We start from the raw sequence: 16,026 nt of genomic DNA, 5'->3' as shown, positions 1-16,026 counted from the left end.
GTTGCCTCATAGACATCCAATATGGCTACCATGGTAACAATATATACAATCTTATTATCACTTGTGTGGTTGGTAATATTGATATGGCATTTTGCTGAAAGACTTTATATGATGTCTAGTTTCTCCTAAATGAAAATCACACCCATCTGACTTCCATTAGGACTTTCTATAATATTTGATTGGTCCTAAATAAAAATGGTACTAATCAGACCTACATTTTCCTGGCTATAATTTTGATTTGTTATTGCTTCCTTTCATAATGAAATGGGATTTTCACTAAAAGACTGAAATACTTCTTGTGATATGTAGTTGATTTCAGAGGGAAATGGTGCTGATCAGAGCTCCAGTCATGTGGTTGTTTGTCCATTGAGCTCAATGATGATCATGGCATCAATAACTGGTTTGGTTCCTGTAAGTGAGTTACCAATTTGTGTTCCCAGAATCTGTCTCAGGCACAGTGGACTGGAGATGCCTCAGAATCTGTCTCAGGCACATTGGACTGGAGATGCCTAATGGGGTTGCTTGATCGACAGAGAACATGCTGCATTTCCAAGATTTGTGCTGCTCCAGCTTCTGCAATGCCTCTGCAATTCTCCTTGGCTCATAGACTGTATTTCCAGGTGGAATGATCCTGTGCAGGATCTTCTTGAGACTCAGAGTTAATGTTGAAATGTTTCATGGATGACTTCAGGGAGTCTTTGTAGCATATTTTTGACCTTACTGAAACCATTTTTCCTATTTCATCTTGCTGTAAAAGATCACTCGTCTAACATCCTGATGATATAGCCTGGCCTTATCATCTGTGATTTTATCAGCAGTGTTGATGCTTGAAATGCCTGCCTGTTGACAGCATCAGTGTTTGGGATCTTTTTCTGCCATTTTAATCTCATCAGTTTCCTCAGGCAGCCAAAGTGAAAATACTTTTCTATGATACAGCATTGTCATCAACACAATGGCTTGGTAGAACTTCAGTTTTGTTTTCAGACTGATACCTCCTACACATTTATAAATAATCTGCAATAGACTATACTAGCTTTGGCAATTCTGGTGTTTTGTCATTGGAATGGACTGTGCATACTCCATGTTGAATGTCGGACTTGGAATTGGCAAGTAAATAGTTGTAAGCATATAGGACATCATGAACAGTTATTTCCTGTAACTTCATTTTTCACCTGTTGTCTCCTATATTTGAAGAGCTTGACATCAGTCCAGTATCTGATGTAGATCCCAGTATCAGAGTCATGGAAAGCATCTGTAATTATGGCAGAGAACATCATACTAAAGAGGGTTGGTGTCAACACAGTCTTGCTTGACTCTGCTGGTGACTGGGAATGATTCAGATGACTCATTGTCCCCCATGATGTAATAAGCATGCCATCATATAATTGCTGAACTATTATTATGAATTTTGTGGACCTTTGTTTATTTCTAAAGCCAAACTGACTCTCAGGCAGAAGCCCTTGATCATTGTGATATATTAAGCAATTCAGCAAAATTCTGGCAAAGGACTAGATGGTTGTCACAGGATTGACTCATGTTTGGCCAGATGAGGTCTGTGATTTGGCCATGAACTGGTGTACATATATTGGGAGGAAGAAAGGTGCTTCTTCCTCATCATCTTTTGCATCTCAGGGATGTATGGGATCTTTCTCAGAGTCCTGTGGGACTCAGAAGAAGATAACATTCTCTGGCTTCTAATGAGCTCAGAAGAAGTAGACCTTTTCATTAAGGAAGAGTACTTCCCAATCCCAGGAGGATTTAAAATTCTTCTCTGAATCCTGTGGGAGATGGAGCAAGATTTTTTGATTCCATGAGGATATGGAATCTTTCTCTTTGCATAATTATATGACTCTAGGTTCCCTGATGGTTGATCCAACTAGAGGGATGTTTCTTGGGACACTTAAAAGGTCTTATCGAATCAAATTAATAACTGTCTTAGGGTTGCTTCCTTGGCTGTCGAGATGCTCTTTTAAGTTTTTTTCCATCCATGGCATATCAGGACATGAGGAACCAATAACACCTTCAACAAGTCCCTCAAATCCACTCCAGGTCCATTGAAATTGACGATAAAGTGTGTTGGCCATGATAGCTGCATGGGGCCTTCATTGCAGCCCCAGTCCAGTCTTAACCAATTACATTAATAACTGTCTTAGGGCTGCTTCCTTGGATGTGGAGATGCTCTTCTGAGAATTCTTTCCATCCATGGCATATCAGGACATCAGGAACCAATAACACCAACAACAAGTCCCCTAAATGTACTCCAGACCCATTGAAATTGGCGATAAAGTGTGTTGGTCATGACAGCTGCATGGGGCCTTCATTGCAGTCCCAGTCCAGGTAGCAGCCTCAATTTAAACCTTCTTACCCATCGCTAGGTAGATGAGGTGGCCATGAGAGCTCATTGAGGAAGCTTGCAGACCCCCCCCCGGGAAAAGGTGGGACAGCCCTAGGAACATATTCCGTCTTCTGCCTTGCATTCATCTTCCTAAAATTCACATGGATGCTTAGTTAGCTTTCCTTTTAGATGTTTGATTGGAAGTCATGGGATGGAGGGCTACTGTCATTTCTTGGAGCACCCTCCTCTTTCAAGGACTCCCATCCTTTGTCAGTCAAAACTGGTTCAAATAAAGGAAGGTGTGCAAATACTTCTCTTGATGGGCACAGTAGTTAGGGTAGAACATGATCAATCTCAGGCCTTTCTCTCCCATATTTTCCTTGTATCCACAAAAGCAGAAAGTGTTGGCTTATTTTAGGAGCTCATCAATCTTTCCACCTCAAGTTTCTTCAGGAGGAATTATTAAGTATGAATACTGCTGTCTTATTCAGGAATGCTATAAGGCATGGCTACTGGGGAGTCTCCATCAACCTTTGGGATGCATATCTTTACATCCCAAATTTTTCTTCTTACAGGATATACCTCTAGTTTTGCCTTGATCAAGAAGTTTTCCAATTTTGAGCCATGTCCTTTGGGCTAGTCTCCACATCCAGGTCTTTCGTAAGGGTGATGGGAGTAGTTGCCAGTCACATGATGGCTCGCAGCCCTCATCCACCAGTATTTTGAAAACTGGTTTTGCACAAAAGTCTCAAAGAGTACATCTTGCAAGATCTGTCCTACTGCTAGTCCACAGTGACCTGCAAGGACTCATTCCAAGCCCAGATTAATCAGGGCTAATCCCTTTCATGCACATGAACTTAATCACCAGTTTAGAGTGAGTTTGTTTTACACTGGACATGATAGACAGAATCCTGGCTCTAATGGTGACTCATCAGACCAAGATCTCATTGTAAGCTGACCTTTATTTATCCCTCTTGGGGACCTTCAGTTTCACAGCAGACCTGGAAGACTGTTCTTGCACTCTCTCCAGTTGTAACTTTTGGCACACTGGAAACCACACAGGGATTCCCTTTCAGCTTGATTTCTCTAGAACTGGGTTTCCATCATCACTTTTTGGAACTGGTTTATGTTTGGAATCCCAGTCCATTCACCCAAAACCTACTCCTATCTGTACAATGATGCATCAGATTAATGTTGGGGTGCTCACTTAGAGGAATATGGGTTTGTTCTTCAGTGCTTGTGGTGCTGGGAAGAAGCTACCCTTACACAAACAATCTGGAAATGAGGGTGGTATTCATAGCCTTACAGGTATGTGTCAACCAAATAAGAAGTTGTTCTGAGATGGTTTCCTCTAACAATGCATCAGACAGCTGCAAAGTACACATACCCCTTCTCTTTCCATGAAGGTTTGCAATTTCTACAGTGCAGCCTCAGATATATTTCTGTATGTTTTCGCCATATTCTTGGCATATTCTGGGCCGCTTGTTCTTCATCAGAAACCAAGGCTGGCAAAGGTGAGAAACAGACTCATAAGTACAATCGCAAATGATTCTCCACTTTGCTTCACGTACCTAGAATATAGCTTGAAAACTTATCCTGGTGGAATGATCATTTGAGATTCACCAAGCTCCACTTCCAATTGCGATCCCCAGTGTCAGTCATACACGTATCAATGCTGATAATGTCCAAGATATGTACTGTGCCCAGTTATGGCTTTTTTTAGGGTGTTTCTAATTGGAGAAGGAGGAGGAGGAAGCATCTTTACCTACTTAAAAAAGAATTACTGATGTTTTGGCATATACCATTTCCAGGTGGACTATCCTCACCATCAAGAGAGCTTATCAGCCCCTCGCTGAGGGTAACCTCTCTTTTATTAGAAGTAAAGCTATGAAGTTAGGGCTACTGCTACTGCATGGGAGGATGTTATGATAGGTGTGATTTGGCAGTCACATACAACTTTCTTCTTCATCTACCTTCAGTATTTGGTGTAGGCATTTTTTCCTTGGGGCCCAAAAGTTATGGCACAAAAAGATGCCCAATCTGCTGCCAACTTACAATAGTAGCTATTCCTGCTCTAAGGGTGAGTATATAAATTGTTTTGTACCAGTTTTTGATGCCATCAGCTTTCCTTTGAAAAGACAAAGTCAGCAAGGCAATTGTGATGAAATTGTTTTACTGACATGTCAAAATGTAGTTTCTTTTGTTGGTATTGTTAATTTTTATAATGTAATACTTATCTATCAATATTGCAGAATTCTTTCCTCCCACCCTACTCTTATGTCCCACAAGTTGTCTGGGTCCAAGAAAAAATTACAGTTACTCCTCCATATGGGCCTATAATGTAGGAGTCAGACAAGGTCTGTGTTCTTTCTGTTCTAGTCTTTCAAGAATTTTCTATCTGTGGGAGGATACAACTTTATATTATAGATGGGGGAAAGTCAGTCCCAGAAAAGGTAAACAAAGCCATAGTGACAGGTAGGTATTACATTAGTTCTACCCCTCTTTCCCAAAGACAAATCTACATATTCTATTGCCATCAGAAAGTGATTGGACATATGATTGTTTGATTTTACCTTGTTGTATATATGTTGTGTTATGTGTTATTTTCAAAATAATCAGAGAAATGATTCATCAGTATTTTGAAAAGGTTTATCAAAATTGTCTCAGCTATCAAGTGTGCAGCATCTGTTTTTGAGAAAGAAAGAATTTAATATTAGAATTTGTATATCAGCTTGGCAATATAAAAGAATAGAAAGAAGACATATGTTAGAATATTATTCTTCTGGCCAGTTTCAATGATATAATCCTGGCTGGAATCTTCCATAACTAAAAATAGAGCATGGAAAAATTGCAGACAAAAAATCATTGAATTATCAGGCTACAGATTCTTAAACCCAGCAGCATAAATCAAGAAAAATCCAAATTGGCAAATTCATATGCATGGATAAACAAAAAATTTCCCCATAAAAGTCTTGAAAGGTTGGTTATTGTTGCTAGTATCTGTTTTTCTTTCTTACTTAAGGCCTAGGCCTCACTTATTTTGTTCTAATTGTATGATGCATGGATACGTCACAACAGATACCACACCATGTGAGAGACTGTTGTCATGTCTACAGTACAGACCCTGGGGCAGTTGTTCAGTTATATGATTTTTAACAAGCCCAGGAGATAAGCTATCATGCCTCTGTTGTCTTGTGTTCTGGGGCTGTATCATGATGAAACAATTGGGAAAATTTCATGACCAAGAAAGCTTAGTCTGTGACACCTTGATTGTTCAATGAAGAAACATTTTTAGCAATCTTGAAATTTTTCTTTAAGTTCTGAACAGATTTGCATATAGACAAAAGGTTTTCATTAAAATACTTCTAACATCTTGGTCTTGAATTCAAATGATTTTGATGAGACCTCCAGTAAATTGTTTCACTGCTCCTCTTGAATGGATGGTCGTATATGTGGTTGTTCTTAAATGAAAATGACTCCAGTTTCATTTTCCAGAAATTGAAAAGTCTTATAACAGTTAATTGTTTTGAAATTTATACTGAATATATTCTGGTAGTTGTTCAAATATTGAAATAATTTAATTTTGCAAAATGCCTGCATTGACATTCATTATAAAAATGGATGATTGTACTGACATTGGAGTTTTCACTACAGCACTATAGCATCATGAAGCTGGTTCTGAATTAAAATGGTGCTCATCTGATCGTCAGCATGGTGCCATAGAGGCCCACTCAAACATATTGTTACCACTGCACCATGCAAGACTGGTGATAGTGATATTATTTGTACTGCTTCTTGAATTATTTACTTGCTTCTGATTTAAAATTTTGCATATCTGACCAATTTTGTGAGGAAATTTTGAAATCCAGACCTTAATGACCTCAGGCAAGTTAAAGGGCATTGCATGCATTTTCCAACTTCACTGAGTTCATGACCTGTATGAAAACTTCCGCCCTGACCTTAACCAGATTCCAGGTGGAATTTTAAAGCGGATTTCACTTAAAGCCTAGATTCCACTTATTATAAATTTTAGGTGGGTTCAGGGCAGATTCAGGGCAGAATACAGCCCGAAATATGCAAATTAGTCCATCTATTCTGCCTACTAGGCAGAATTAGTTTATTCCGCCTACTAGGTGGAATTTGTTTATTCCGTCTACTAGGCGGAATCTGTTTATTCTGCTTATTTAGCCTAGATTCCCCTTATTATCACTTTTAGGCAGATTCAGGGTGGAATATAAGCTCGAAATACGCAAATTACTGTTACTAGGCGGAATCTTTACTTCTGCCTAATTAGATGGAAATACCTGCAGAAACCCCATCCAATAATGAAAATGTCAAGGAGGATTTCAGACAGATTTTTTAAGCAATTTCTGCCTTAACCATAAAAAATATACTTCAGATTTCTATTAAACTGCCTAATGATTTTTAGGCATTATTGGGAATCAATGATAAATATCCACAGTAATTTTTAAAATGGATCATAAATTTTATTTTGATAGACATTATCAAATAAGATTTAGGTTTTTCTTGTCCTATGGGGCAATGCCATTTTCTTTCTTGCATACAAAATCTAATCCAACATGGCATTACTTAAGTATTTTTCATTTCACTTTAAAGTTTGGTGAGATTTCACAAATATTTTGACCAAAACTTTCTTTGAAATTATGTTGAGGTCTCACTCAAATTTCTTTGAAATATGTGTGAGGTTTCACAAAAAAATTGACTAAAACTTCACTAAAATTTTGATCATTATATAGTATTTTACTTAAGTTTTTTAGTGTTTCAGACATTTCAGCAGGTTTCAAAGAAATAATGGATATGAATTAAACAGGACTTTATTACCCAAGGTGATATTTATGTGTGCATGAAAACAATTATACTGATGCTGTAATTATATGACATCCAAGGCAAGAGAAATGGGAGTTAATAATAATAATAATAATAATAATAATAATATGTATGACTTTATTTAGAGAAGGTAATTCAATTAGTTACAGAACTAATCTACCTTGAGGCCTTCTGTGATGTACAACATATACTGTATATACAACATGATATGAAGTATCTGACACTAAATAATTAAGTGGTTTTAAAAATCCAAGTATCAAGCCTGGAACATATGCACAGGCATCTGTGAACACATAAACATATATAAAATATAAAATATTAATCTGCATTGAAAAATTCAGCTGTGAAAATAATGCAAAATTACAGAGAAGCATCCATTTGAGACAATTTGATTATGAGAAGAAGAAAAGCTAGGAGCCTGCCTTATGTCACTTGTACTGTAGACTGGATTTTTGATTGTACAAACTATGATGTTGTTGTGGTCTCTCAAATTAGTCCTTGTTCCATAAGCAGCCATGACAAACGTTTATCATGATATAATTACTCTTATTTTACACTGAATTCCAACACACCAAGAATATTGTGATAATATACACAATAATGCCTCACGAGATTGAAAGTAGATTCTACTTTTCAGCCAAGAAAATTCCGCAAAGATATGACTATCTTTGAAAGACATGGATATCTGGCAACAATTCCCACCAGTGATCTACACATTGTCCCTCCTTAAAGTTAATCAGTTTGGAATTGTATAACTTCGAAATCATCCTGATTCCTGATTCAATTCCTTGTCTTATTTAGCACATTAGCCGCTACTGTAAAGCTCTTTATGGTGCAAAATGCAAAATGCTTGTCCTGGCGTTCAGTTTTCATACAGATTCATCAATTATGTTCCCATCAAATTTGCGTTCAGGGTATCATCATTGCCACACATTTTTCAAATGGTTATTCAATCTCTCAATAAAACAACAACAACAAAGTTGAAAAAGAAATTTAACATGGAAAGCTGTGAAAAGAAGTTATAAATTGTGCCCAAAATAAACAATAAAATTACAGCTATCAGAAACAGGAAATATAAATGCTGCTGAAAATCATTCAAATTGTACAAGAAACAATAAATGTTATTATATCTTACTGATATTTTTATTGAACTGTCAGTGATATTACAATCACAAAATATCACTATATTTTCAGTCATTTAACTTTACAGACACACAAAAGCCAAGTTCTAATTATGCCTTATTTAACTGATGTAAATGACTAAGTTCTTTGTTCTGCCTAGATGTTGGTTAGAAAATAAACTAAGTCCAGATTCCTCCTTTCATATAATAGATGTTAGTGACTAAGTTCCTAATTCCACCTAGATGGTGGGTGGAAAATCAACTAAGTCCAAAATTATGCCTAAAGATGTATTTATAGCAGGAATTTGACAAAAGTCCATCTTAGAGTTAGATGGACTCTAGATGGATTCATCTTTGACTTCTCAAATTTTCCATGTCCGCCTTTGTATTAACCAGATTTTTAACATTTTAGGCAGATTCCGCCTGGAGTCTGCTTAAGTTCCAGGTGGAATCCACCTAATTATTTTGTATGGGCAACACAATGACTTGTATATACACACATACAAAAAACCAGTCTGTCCTTGTATATGAAATACTTTTTGCAGAGATGGCAGACAGAAAGTGGTGGAAACATTGTCTGTCAAAAAATGTCTGGCTGTGAGCAGAAGAGAGGATTTACAATCAAATGATGTTAAGTCTGTTTGGCTTCTTTTAAACCCTACAAAGAAAAAACCAAATGTAGATGGTTTTGAATGCAGAAATCCTGCATTCAGGGAAGATTTTGAAATTCAGCTTTCAATTCCTTAGTTTAAGACCATTGAGTTAAAACAAAAAACCTGTATTGTTTTCAGAATTGTCACATATTAGCAGAATAATGGGCCCATTATTAGGTCATAAGTCAAGTGGTTTGTTTAATCATGTGTTATTAGGGCTGCAGCTACATCATCACATGCAAAATCATAAATCTGCAGAATTTTTTTCCCATAATTTTCAGGTATTTACAAAGAAAGAAGGAAAAAGAAACCAAAGAAGACATGATGAGAACAGCTGAGGCAAGTTTGGAATGGCCCAATTTGGAATCCAAGGCACAAGGTACTTGTACAGTCCTACTGAAACCAACTTTCAAACTCGACTCCCAGGCAGCATATCAGAAACTCCTGGGATGGAGAACAAAAGCTGTCCATGCATTAGATGATGTGGTGAAACCTGTGATGAAAGAAATTCTCCCTATCAAAGCAGAGAAATGGAATGAGGTCCATGATGCAATGGCTGATTTTCAAAGTCCAAATAGAGATGTTTTTGTCCTTGAGGAAGAAATGGAAAATACAGTAACAGTGTTGACCATGATAAAACAACATTTAGATGATGCAATAAAAAAAGTAAATGAGATTTGCAATGCTAAAGTTGATCCTGTTGACAAAAAGGAGCTAAACTTTAGCAACAGAGACAAGTTTGAGGCCTTTAAAAAGTTGGGAATTATGGAAAACTTTGAGAAACAATTCAGAAATACCAGGTTTACATACAGCAGTGACCTCTTGATCATCAAGGGACCAAAGACAGAAATTGAAGAAGCTCAGCTTGAAATCTGGAGGAGCTTTGGTGACCTAATAAATGTAGAGGAAAGAATTGATTCGAAAAGGGCAAAACTGCTGTCAGATAAAAGTGTCCAAGGCAAGCTTGATGAAATGGTCAGACAAAAGACATCAGAGATTATTCCATGGTACTTCACAGAGAATGAAACTGTGATTATCTATACAATAAATAAAGATAAAGGTTCGAGCAGCCTTGGAATTTTGCTCACCTGTATAAATGAACTGTTGGTAGAGGAAGTGATTCGCTTTGACAAGAAAGATGTCATAGTTGTGAATGGTGGCAAAGAATGGAAATCATTTTTGGAGGAGCTGTCTAAAAGCAACAGGCATGTCACTGTAAACACAGTTGTTGAAAGGAGTATCATTGAGCTAACTGGTTTCATAGATGAAGTTGGGAATGCCAAAGAGAAAATATCAAAATTCCTGCAGGAACAAAGCAAAGAAGAGTTGCTTGTGCTTATACCACCCCACACAACAGAGTTTATAAACAAACACAAACATGAAATGATAATTAAAGATTGCAAAGCAAAAGTTGAAGTTTATCAAGGAAGTGATGGAAGACCTTGGGGATTTGTCATTCATGGCACAAGAGACCAGCGAGAGAAAGGAGAGAAAAACCTCAGAACCTTAGAGGCAAAAGTCTGCACCAGATGGTTTTATATCATGCAGCCGAAATTGGTGAAGACCCCTATTCCTCAGCACAAAAATAGGTGGGAGAAGGAATGTCAGTGTATCATCTCCACAAAAACGGCCTTGACCTTGGCAGAATCCCAAAAGCCTTGTGTAGCAATTTCACCAGATGGACAGATGATCCAGATAATATTGGGTGACATCACTATGCTTAAAGTAGATGTGATTGTCAATCCTGCCAACAAAGATCTGAATCATAATGGAGGACTGGCCAGAGTCATTGCTGAAGAGGGTGAGTTTGCTTTTCTCCATCTCATCTCTCAGCAAATGTTTTACAAACAAGGCATAGGGTCTGACAAATTTCAAACTCAGGTAACCATGGTTAAACTGACTAGCTCAAAGTTAAAGAGGGTTTTTAAATGAATAGAAAACTTTTAGAATCAAGTTTTATCTTCTTATGTGTCATTGTTATCCTTCGTATTTTTGTGTTTTGAAAAAAAGCATAGAATAATTTATGATATTATATAGCAGCCCTTTGACTGTTTGCATAAGTATAATAATAATAATAATAATGCTACTAATACTAATACTAATAATAATAATAATAATGACAGTGACTTTATATGAAGAAGAAGCTCATTTGGTCAACTGACCAATCTTTCATGACTTCTTCTGCAATTACATAATGCACAATTTTTACAAGATGTGTCTTTAGACAACAAATGCTATTAAAAATGGACAACTGATCTACTGCTATAGTAAAATATGCACAAGGCTTTAAGGATTCGTACAAATAGGATTCGTACAAATAGGATTCGTACAAAGAGAAGTAGGTAGTAAACATGATTAAAACATTACAGGGGAGTACATGATTTAACAATGTTTTAAAGGGTACTGAATTAAACAAAATCATACAAATAAATGTTTCTGTAAATGTTGACAAAGAAGCTTTTTGAAAGCTTGGCATGAGTCATCCAAACCATTAATTTGGTAGCCCTAGGGCTTGGGCACTAAATTTTTCAGACAGTAAATGCATATGATATATATGGAGTTATATCAGAAGACATAAAGACACATGCTATATGTGTAGGATTTGCATTTATTTACATTCAAACCACTGATCACTGAATGAGATGGGATGAGTGTTTGAGTAGATGTAGTTCTTTGGATTAATTCCTTTATGAGATTAAATCCATTGCAGACTAAGCTTAATTCAAAGGTCATCAAATCCAGTTTATACCTTGTTTTTTTTTTCAGACAGTCATTAGAGTGTTGCTGACTAAAGTTGTTTTGTTATTATGTTTTTCTCAGTTGTTTGAAGATAGCCACATAATACATGACAAAAAAATATTTGAAAACTTATCTTTGTGACTGATCCAAAACTCTATTAGTAAATGAATACTCCAGGGTTCTGTATAGTAAGTACATCAGTAATTTGTGGGTCTTCCCATGATATCCGAGTACAAAATATGTGAAACCTAAGTCCAATTTAAAAATAAATATACTGACAACAATGAGGTTTACTATTGTCCTTAAAGACTTATTTGGGGACCTGAGTATAAAAAACTTCACCATCCAACTTTACTGAAAACACCCATTATTGAGGTGTTACTTATTTTAAGGTACTTAGTGAACTTACTATCAAGGAATAATTAAAACAGCATAGGTGGCGCTATACAGTTTCGCATTTTGCATAGGGTTAGGAATTTAAAGAAAAAGAATGTCCCCGGCTTTCCTCACTGGTTATACTGGCTATTTAAAAAAGACCTTGTATATCTTAGGTATAATGCAAAGAACCTTTAATTCCCTTTATTTTGGTGTATGATTGATGGGTGTACTATGGGTTATAGAGTATACAGCTTGGCCTTACTTCCAATGTGCACCTTTCAAAAAAGTGCTAGCTCTACTTGGTCATTTTCACTTCCTGAACTTCAGAGGTAAATTGTATAAATAAGAGCCAATAACTTTTTTTACATTTTATATATTTGGTAATTCATTCATTGCACTTTCAGAAGCTGGTATTGTCTAGTCTGGCAAAATTCATTTTCCCTATTTTAATAGCTGCTATGTATAGTGTACTTTAGACTAATTCAGACTGATTTTTTAACACAAGGGAGCAGTCATTTTAGTTAGCAGTGTGCTTAAATCATGTAAAATTTCCAAAAGTACAATATCCAAAAGAAATATCATCCACATTACATTAATGTAGCATAGAGGTATGCAAACGTTCTCTCCACTGTGCATGTTTTAAATGCGAACTACTTCACCTTACATACGTCACTCTCTCAAAAGTACATATTATCTGGTGAGCGCCACCATATTGGAATAACAACGTTGTTGCATGAAATTATATTGTCTAGTTTCCTGGAAGAAAGAATGATTTTTATAAATAATTATGTTGAAAGGAAACCAGTTTAACATGGAAAGACTAAAGCAGCAGCAAACTGAAATTGAAAATGACACATTTTCTGTTACATTTAATAATTGAGCATTGAAATAAGTCACTGTTTTCTTTTTGTCACGTTTTTATATTGAACATCACAAATATATTGGCCACCTTGTTAATATTCAGGAACTATTGTCTGGCAAAAGCATCAGAATTCCTGATATATATGTACACCCCCCTCCAACCATTTATGAATAACTGAAGTTGCAAACTGGTACTAGGAACAATTTATTTGTTTATATATGAAATACAAGGGACAGATAGAAAGCTAGCTCTTGTTTTATTTTTCAATGCTTGGATTTGTAATCATTTTGGTGATCTCAATTCAGCCATTGCTCATACGTAAAAAACTTACGACATTAAAAATTATTGAAAATGGTCAATTTATAAATACTCGAATAGGTCAAAATTATGTTTTAAATACTTCCATTTTTAAGGTTTTACTGTATAGTCAAACCTTCTGGTTATGGTTCAGAGTTAAATTTTACTAAAAATGAAGAAATAAATTTATATATGCATTCAAATAACACATAACAATTTTAAGTTACACATTTAGACCAAAACTGTCCGCATATTGATCCTGCTATAAGTACTGTTTATGTTTGACTATATTGCATTTAATTAGTATTGATCGTATTGGCAGGACCATTTCCAGAAGTTTTTTATGTTTTAAGTGATATTACTTGATGACTGAGTGAACAGATTACTCAGCTAGAGCCATAAAATCATATGCGCTCTGAGTAACTCATGTTCACTAGACTTTTTACTCATCCTACCGGTAAACATTTTGCTCATCCTAAACATTTTACTCATCCTAAACTGTTTACTCATCCTAAAAGGCATTACCAATGTCATGAAGATCAAGACTAGGTCTAGAATTATAATCTTAATTTTCTGCAGTATTGACCAAATAATCCATCATATTTTGAAAAAATACAATTATTTCCAAATCAGTGAATAAAATACACACATCATTAAATTTGTACCAAGAGCTGTGCCATGTTGCCAGTATTTGCTTGTATTAGTTATCTTTTTGTACAACACTAACTCACAAAAACATGATGATTTTTTTTTAACTCTGCTGGTCATAGAGCAGAAGAACTTTGGAATAGTCTGTTGTCCATATTCTGATGCCCGTCATTCAACATCCAAGTTTGTTATTGCTACTCCTTATAAACTACATGAGGATTTCCATGAGACTTTACATGTACATAAATCCCTGAGTCTAGTTGGTTCGAAATTAAGAATTGTTATGCACAGAAATCTAATATGGCCACCACAGCAGAGTGCATATCATTTCAAACATAAAATCTTCCTGTGGTTACTTTTCATGAATGGATGGTCATATCAACATGAGATTTCACTGAAAGACTTTTTATGAAGTCTGTTTGATCCTAAATAAAACTGGTGCCACTCTTGATATTAAATATACTGCTGCCACCATGGCAGCCATCTTGAACATTGTTATAGCTACTCTTGAATGGAAAGTCGTGTCAGTAATGGCATCCAATATGTCCACCATGAGGTTTTCTTGTATGCAATTTATTCTTTGGTTTACTTGTTTATGTCTGGTACTGAAATTAATGCCCTGGAGTGCAAATGTCATGTTAAAAAACAATAGAACAGTAGTGTGGTATTTTAATTAATTTAAACATTTTTTTACATTTCAAGTAAAATGGTTTAATAATGTCAGCAGTAATCTTTGTCATATTTTCCTTAAGGAGGAGAAGAGATTCAGGATAACTGCAATGAATTTGTCAAAAAAAATGGCCCTCTGGATGTTAGTAAAGTTTATGTTACTGGTGGTGGCAGGCTTCGATGTAAGAACATCATACATGCTGCGGGTCCAGTATGGCAGAATGGTCAAGAAAATGAAGAGACAAAACTATATGACACTGTCCGAAATATTTTGCATGAGGCAGAGAAACTGAATTCAAAATCAGTTGCCATACCGTCCATCAGTATGGGGGTATTTGCCTTCCCACCTGACAAAGGGACACAACAAATTTTGAAAGCAATCAAAGATTTCATTACACAGGTATGTAGTTCATTATATATTACTTACAGGTGAAATATGGAAAAATATAGGTGAAACATTTTTGTATCTCTACAGTGAAATACAGCTTTGTATTTTAACATGTGAAAATATGAGATTTCTTATCATGCCATTGCAATGCTGAAGATATGTTTATACAAGAATTATAATGACAACACTGAATATGGGATTTGGTGCCAATCCAGTTATCAAGGGGAGATCACTCTTATCTAACTGCTTCCTAGGTGGGCAGATAACGTTTAGATGTTTAACTAAAAGTTTTAAACTGGGTTGGCTGGATTTGCGAGGTAGTAGTACTTCTCCTAAGGTATTATGATTTGGTAAATATTATCATAGATATATTTTACTAGGAAAAATTGGTGTCTCTGTAACTTCAGTTCTGGAGGACCCCATCTATTCCAGGACACTGGGCTAGAGTACTGTGACTATGGCACTTCCCAGTGTATGGGAGTTGCCTGCTTCAATGAGAGAGTGTCCAGATCTAGGAAGTCATCTGCTTCTACTAAGGAGAGGGCTCTGAGAGAGGGATCTTTGTCACTAGCATAGGGAAGTCATTAGCACCAAATAGTGCCCCACTTAGATGGGGACTACCAGAACATCAGAACTGCCTTTCACCTGTCACAGTATTGTACCAGCAGATAATAAAGTTAAAGCATGATCTTATTCATTCAAGTTCCTTAAAAATGAGATCTCCAAGAAGATCTGCTTCATCTGACCAGGTACCAGACATTGGGAGCTAGGAACTATTCACAAGTAGTTTAATGTCAAGTGAAGACTTGGCACTCAGGTAATCAGGGCAACAAGGCATTTGTTACCAGTCACTAGGTAATGTGGCTTGTGACAGTCATAGATCTGTAACCTGCCACCCCTCTCTTGCAAAGTTACTCCCTTCCTAATGTTCCAGTAGGTGCCTGAATTAAGCATTTATCAGAGGCTTTATCAGACCTCTTGGACAATGTGTGGTTCCTTTCTATAACTGTGGAGGGTTACCATTTTAAATTTGGGACAATCCACTTCTTTCAAGGACCAACATTCTGTTTCACCAGCTCTAGTTGGTA

At 36.2% G+C, this 16,026-nt stretch overlaps 1 protein-coding gene across 1 annotated transcript in view; it reads left to right on the top strand.

Moving 5' to 3' along the window:
- LOC149787837 (protein mono-ADP-ribosyltransferase PARP14-like) overlaps window positions 1–16,026 on the top strand; it is a 178,281-nt gene that overhangs the window by 51,062 nt on the left and 111,193 nt on the right. Inside the window, exons 9-10 of the mRNA XM_089974056.1 lie at window positions 9,239–10,758; window positions 14,634–14,950. Coding sequence (XP_089830182.1) covers window positions 9,239–10,758; window positions 14,634–14,950 — 1,837 coding nt within the window. The remainder of the gene's footprint in view (window positions 1–9,238; window positions 10,759–14,633; window positions 14,951–16,026) is intronic.

The sequence above is a fragment of the Sinohyriopsis cumingii genome, chromosome 11, assembly GCF_028554795.1.
Source record: "Sinohyriopsis cumingii isolate HCF-2022 chromosome 11, ASM2855479v2, whole genome shotgun sequence".
In the NCBI taxonomy this organism is placed as follows: Eukaryota; Metazoa; Mollusca; class Bivalvia; order Unionida; family Unionidae; genus Sinohyriopsis; species Sinohyriopsis cumingii.
This window is presented reverse-complemented; position numbering and strand designations above follow the sequence as displayed.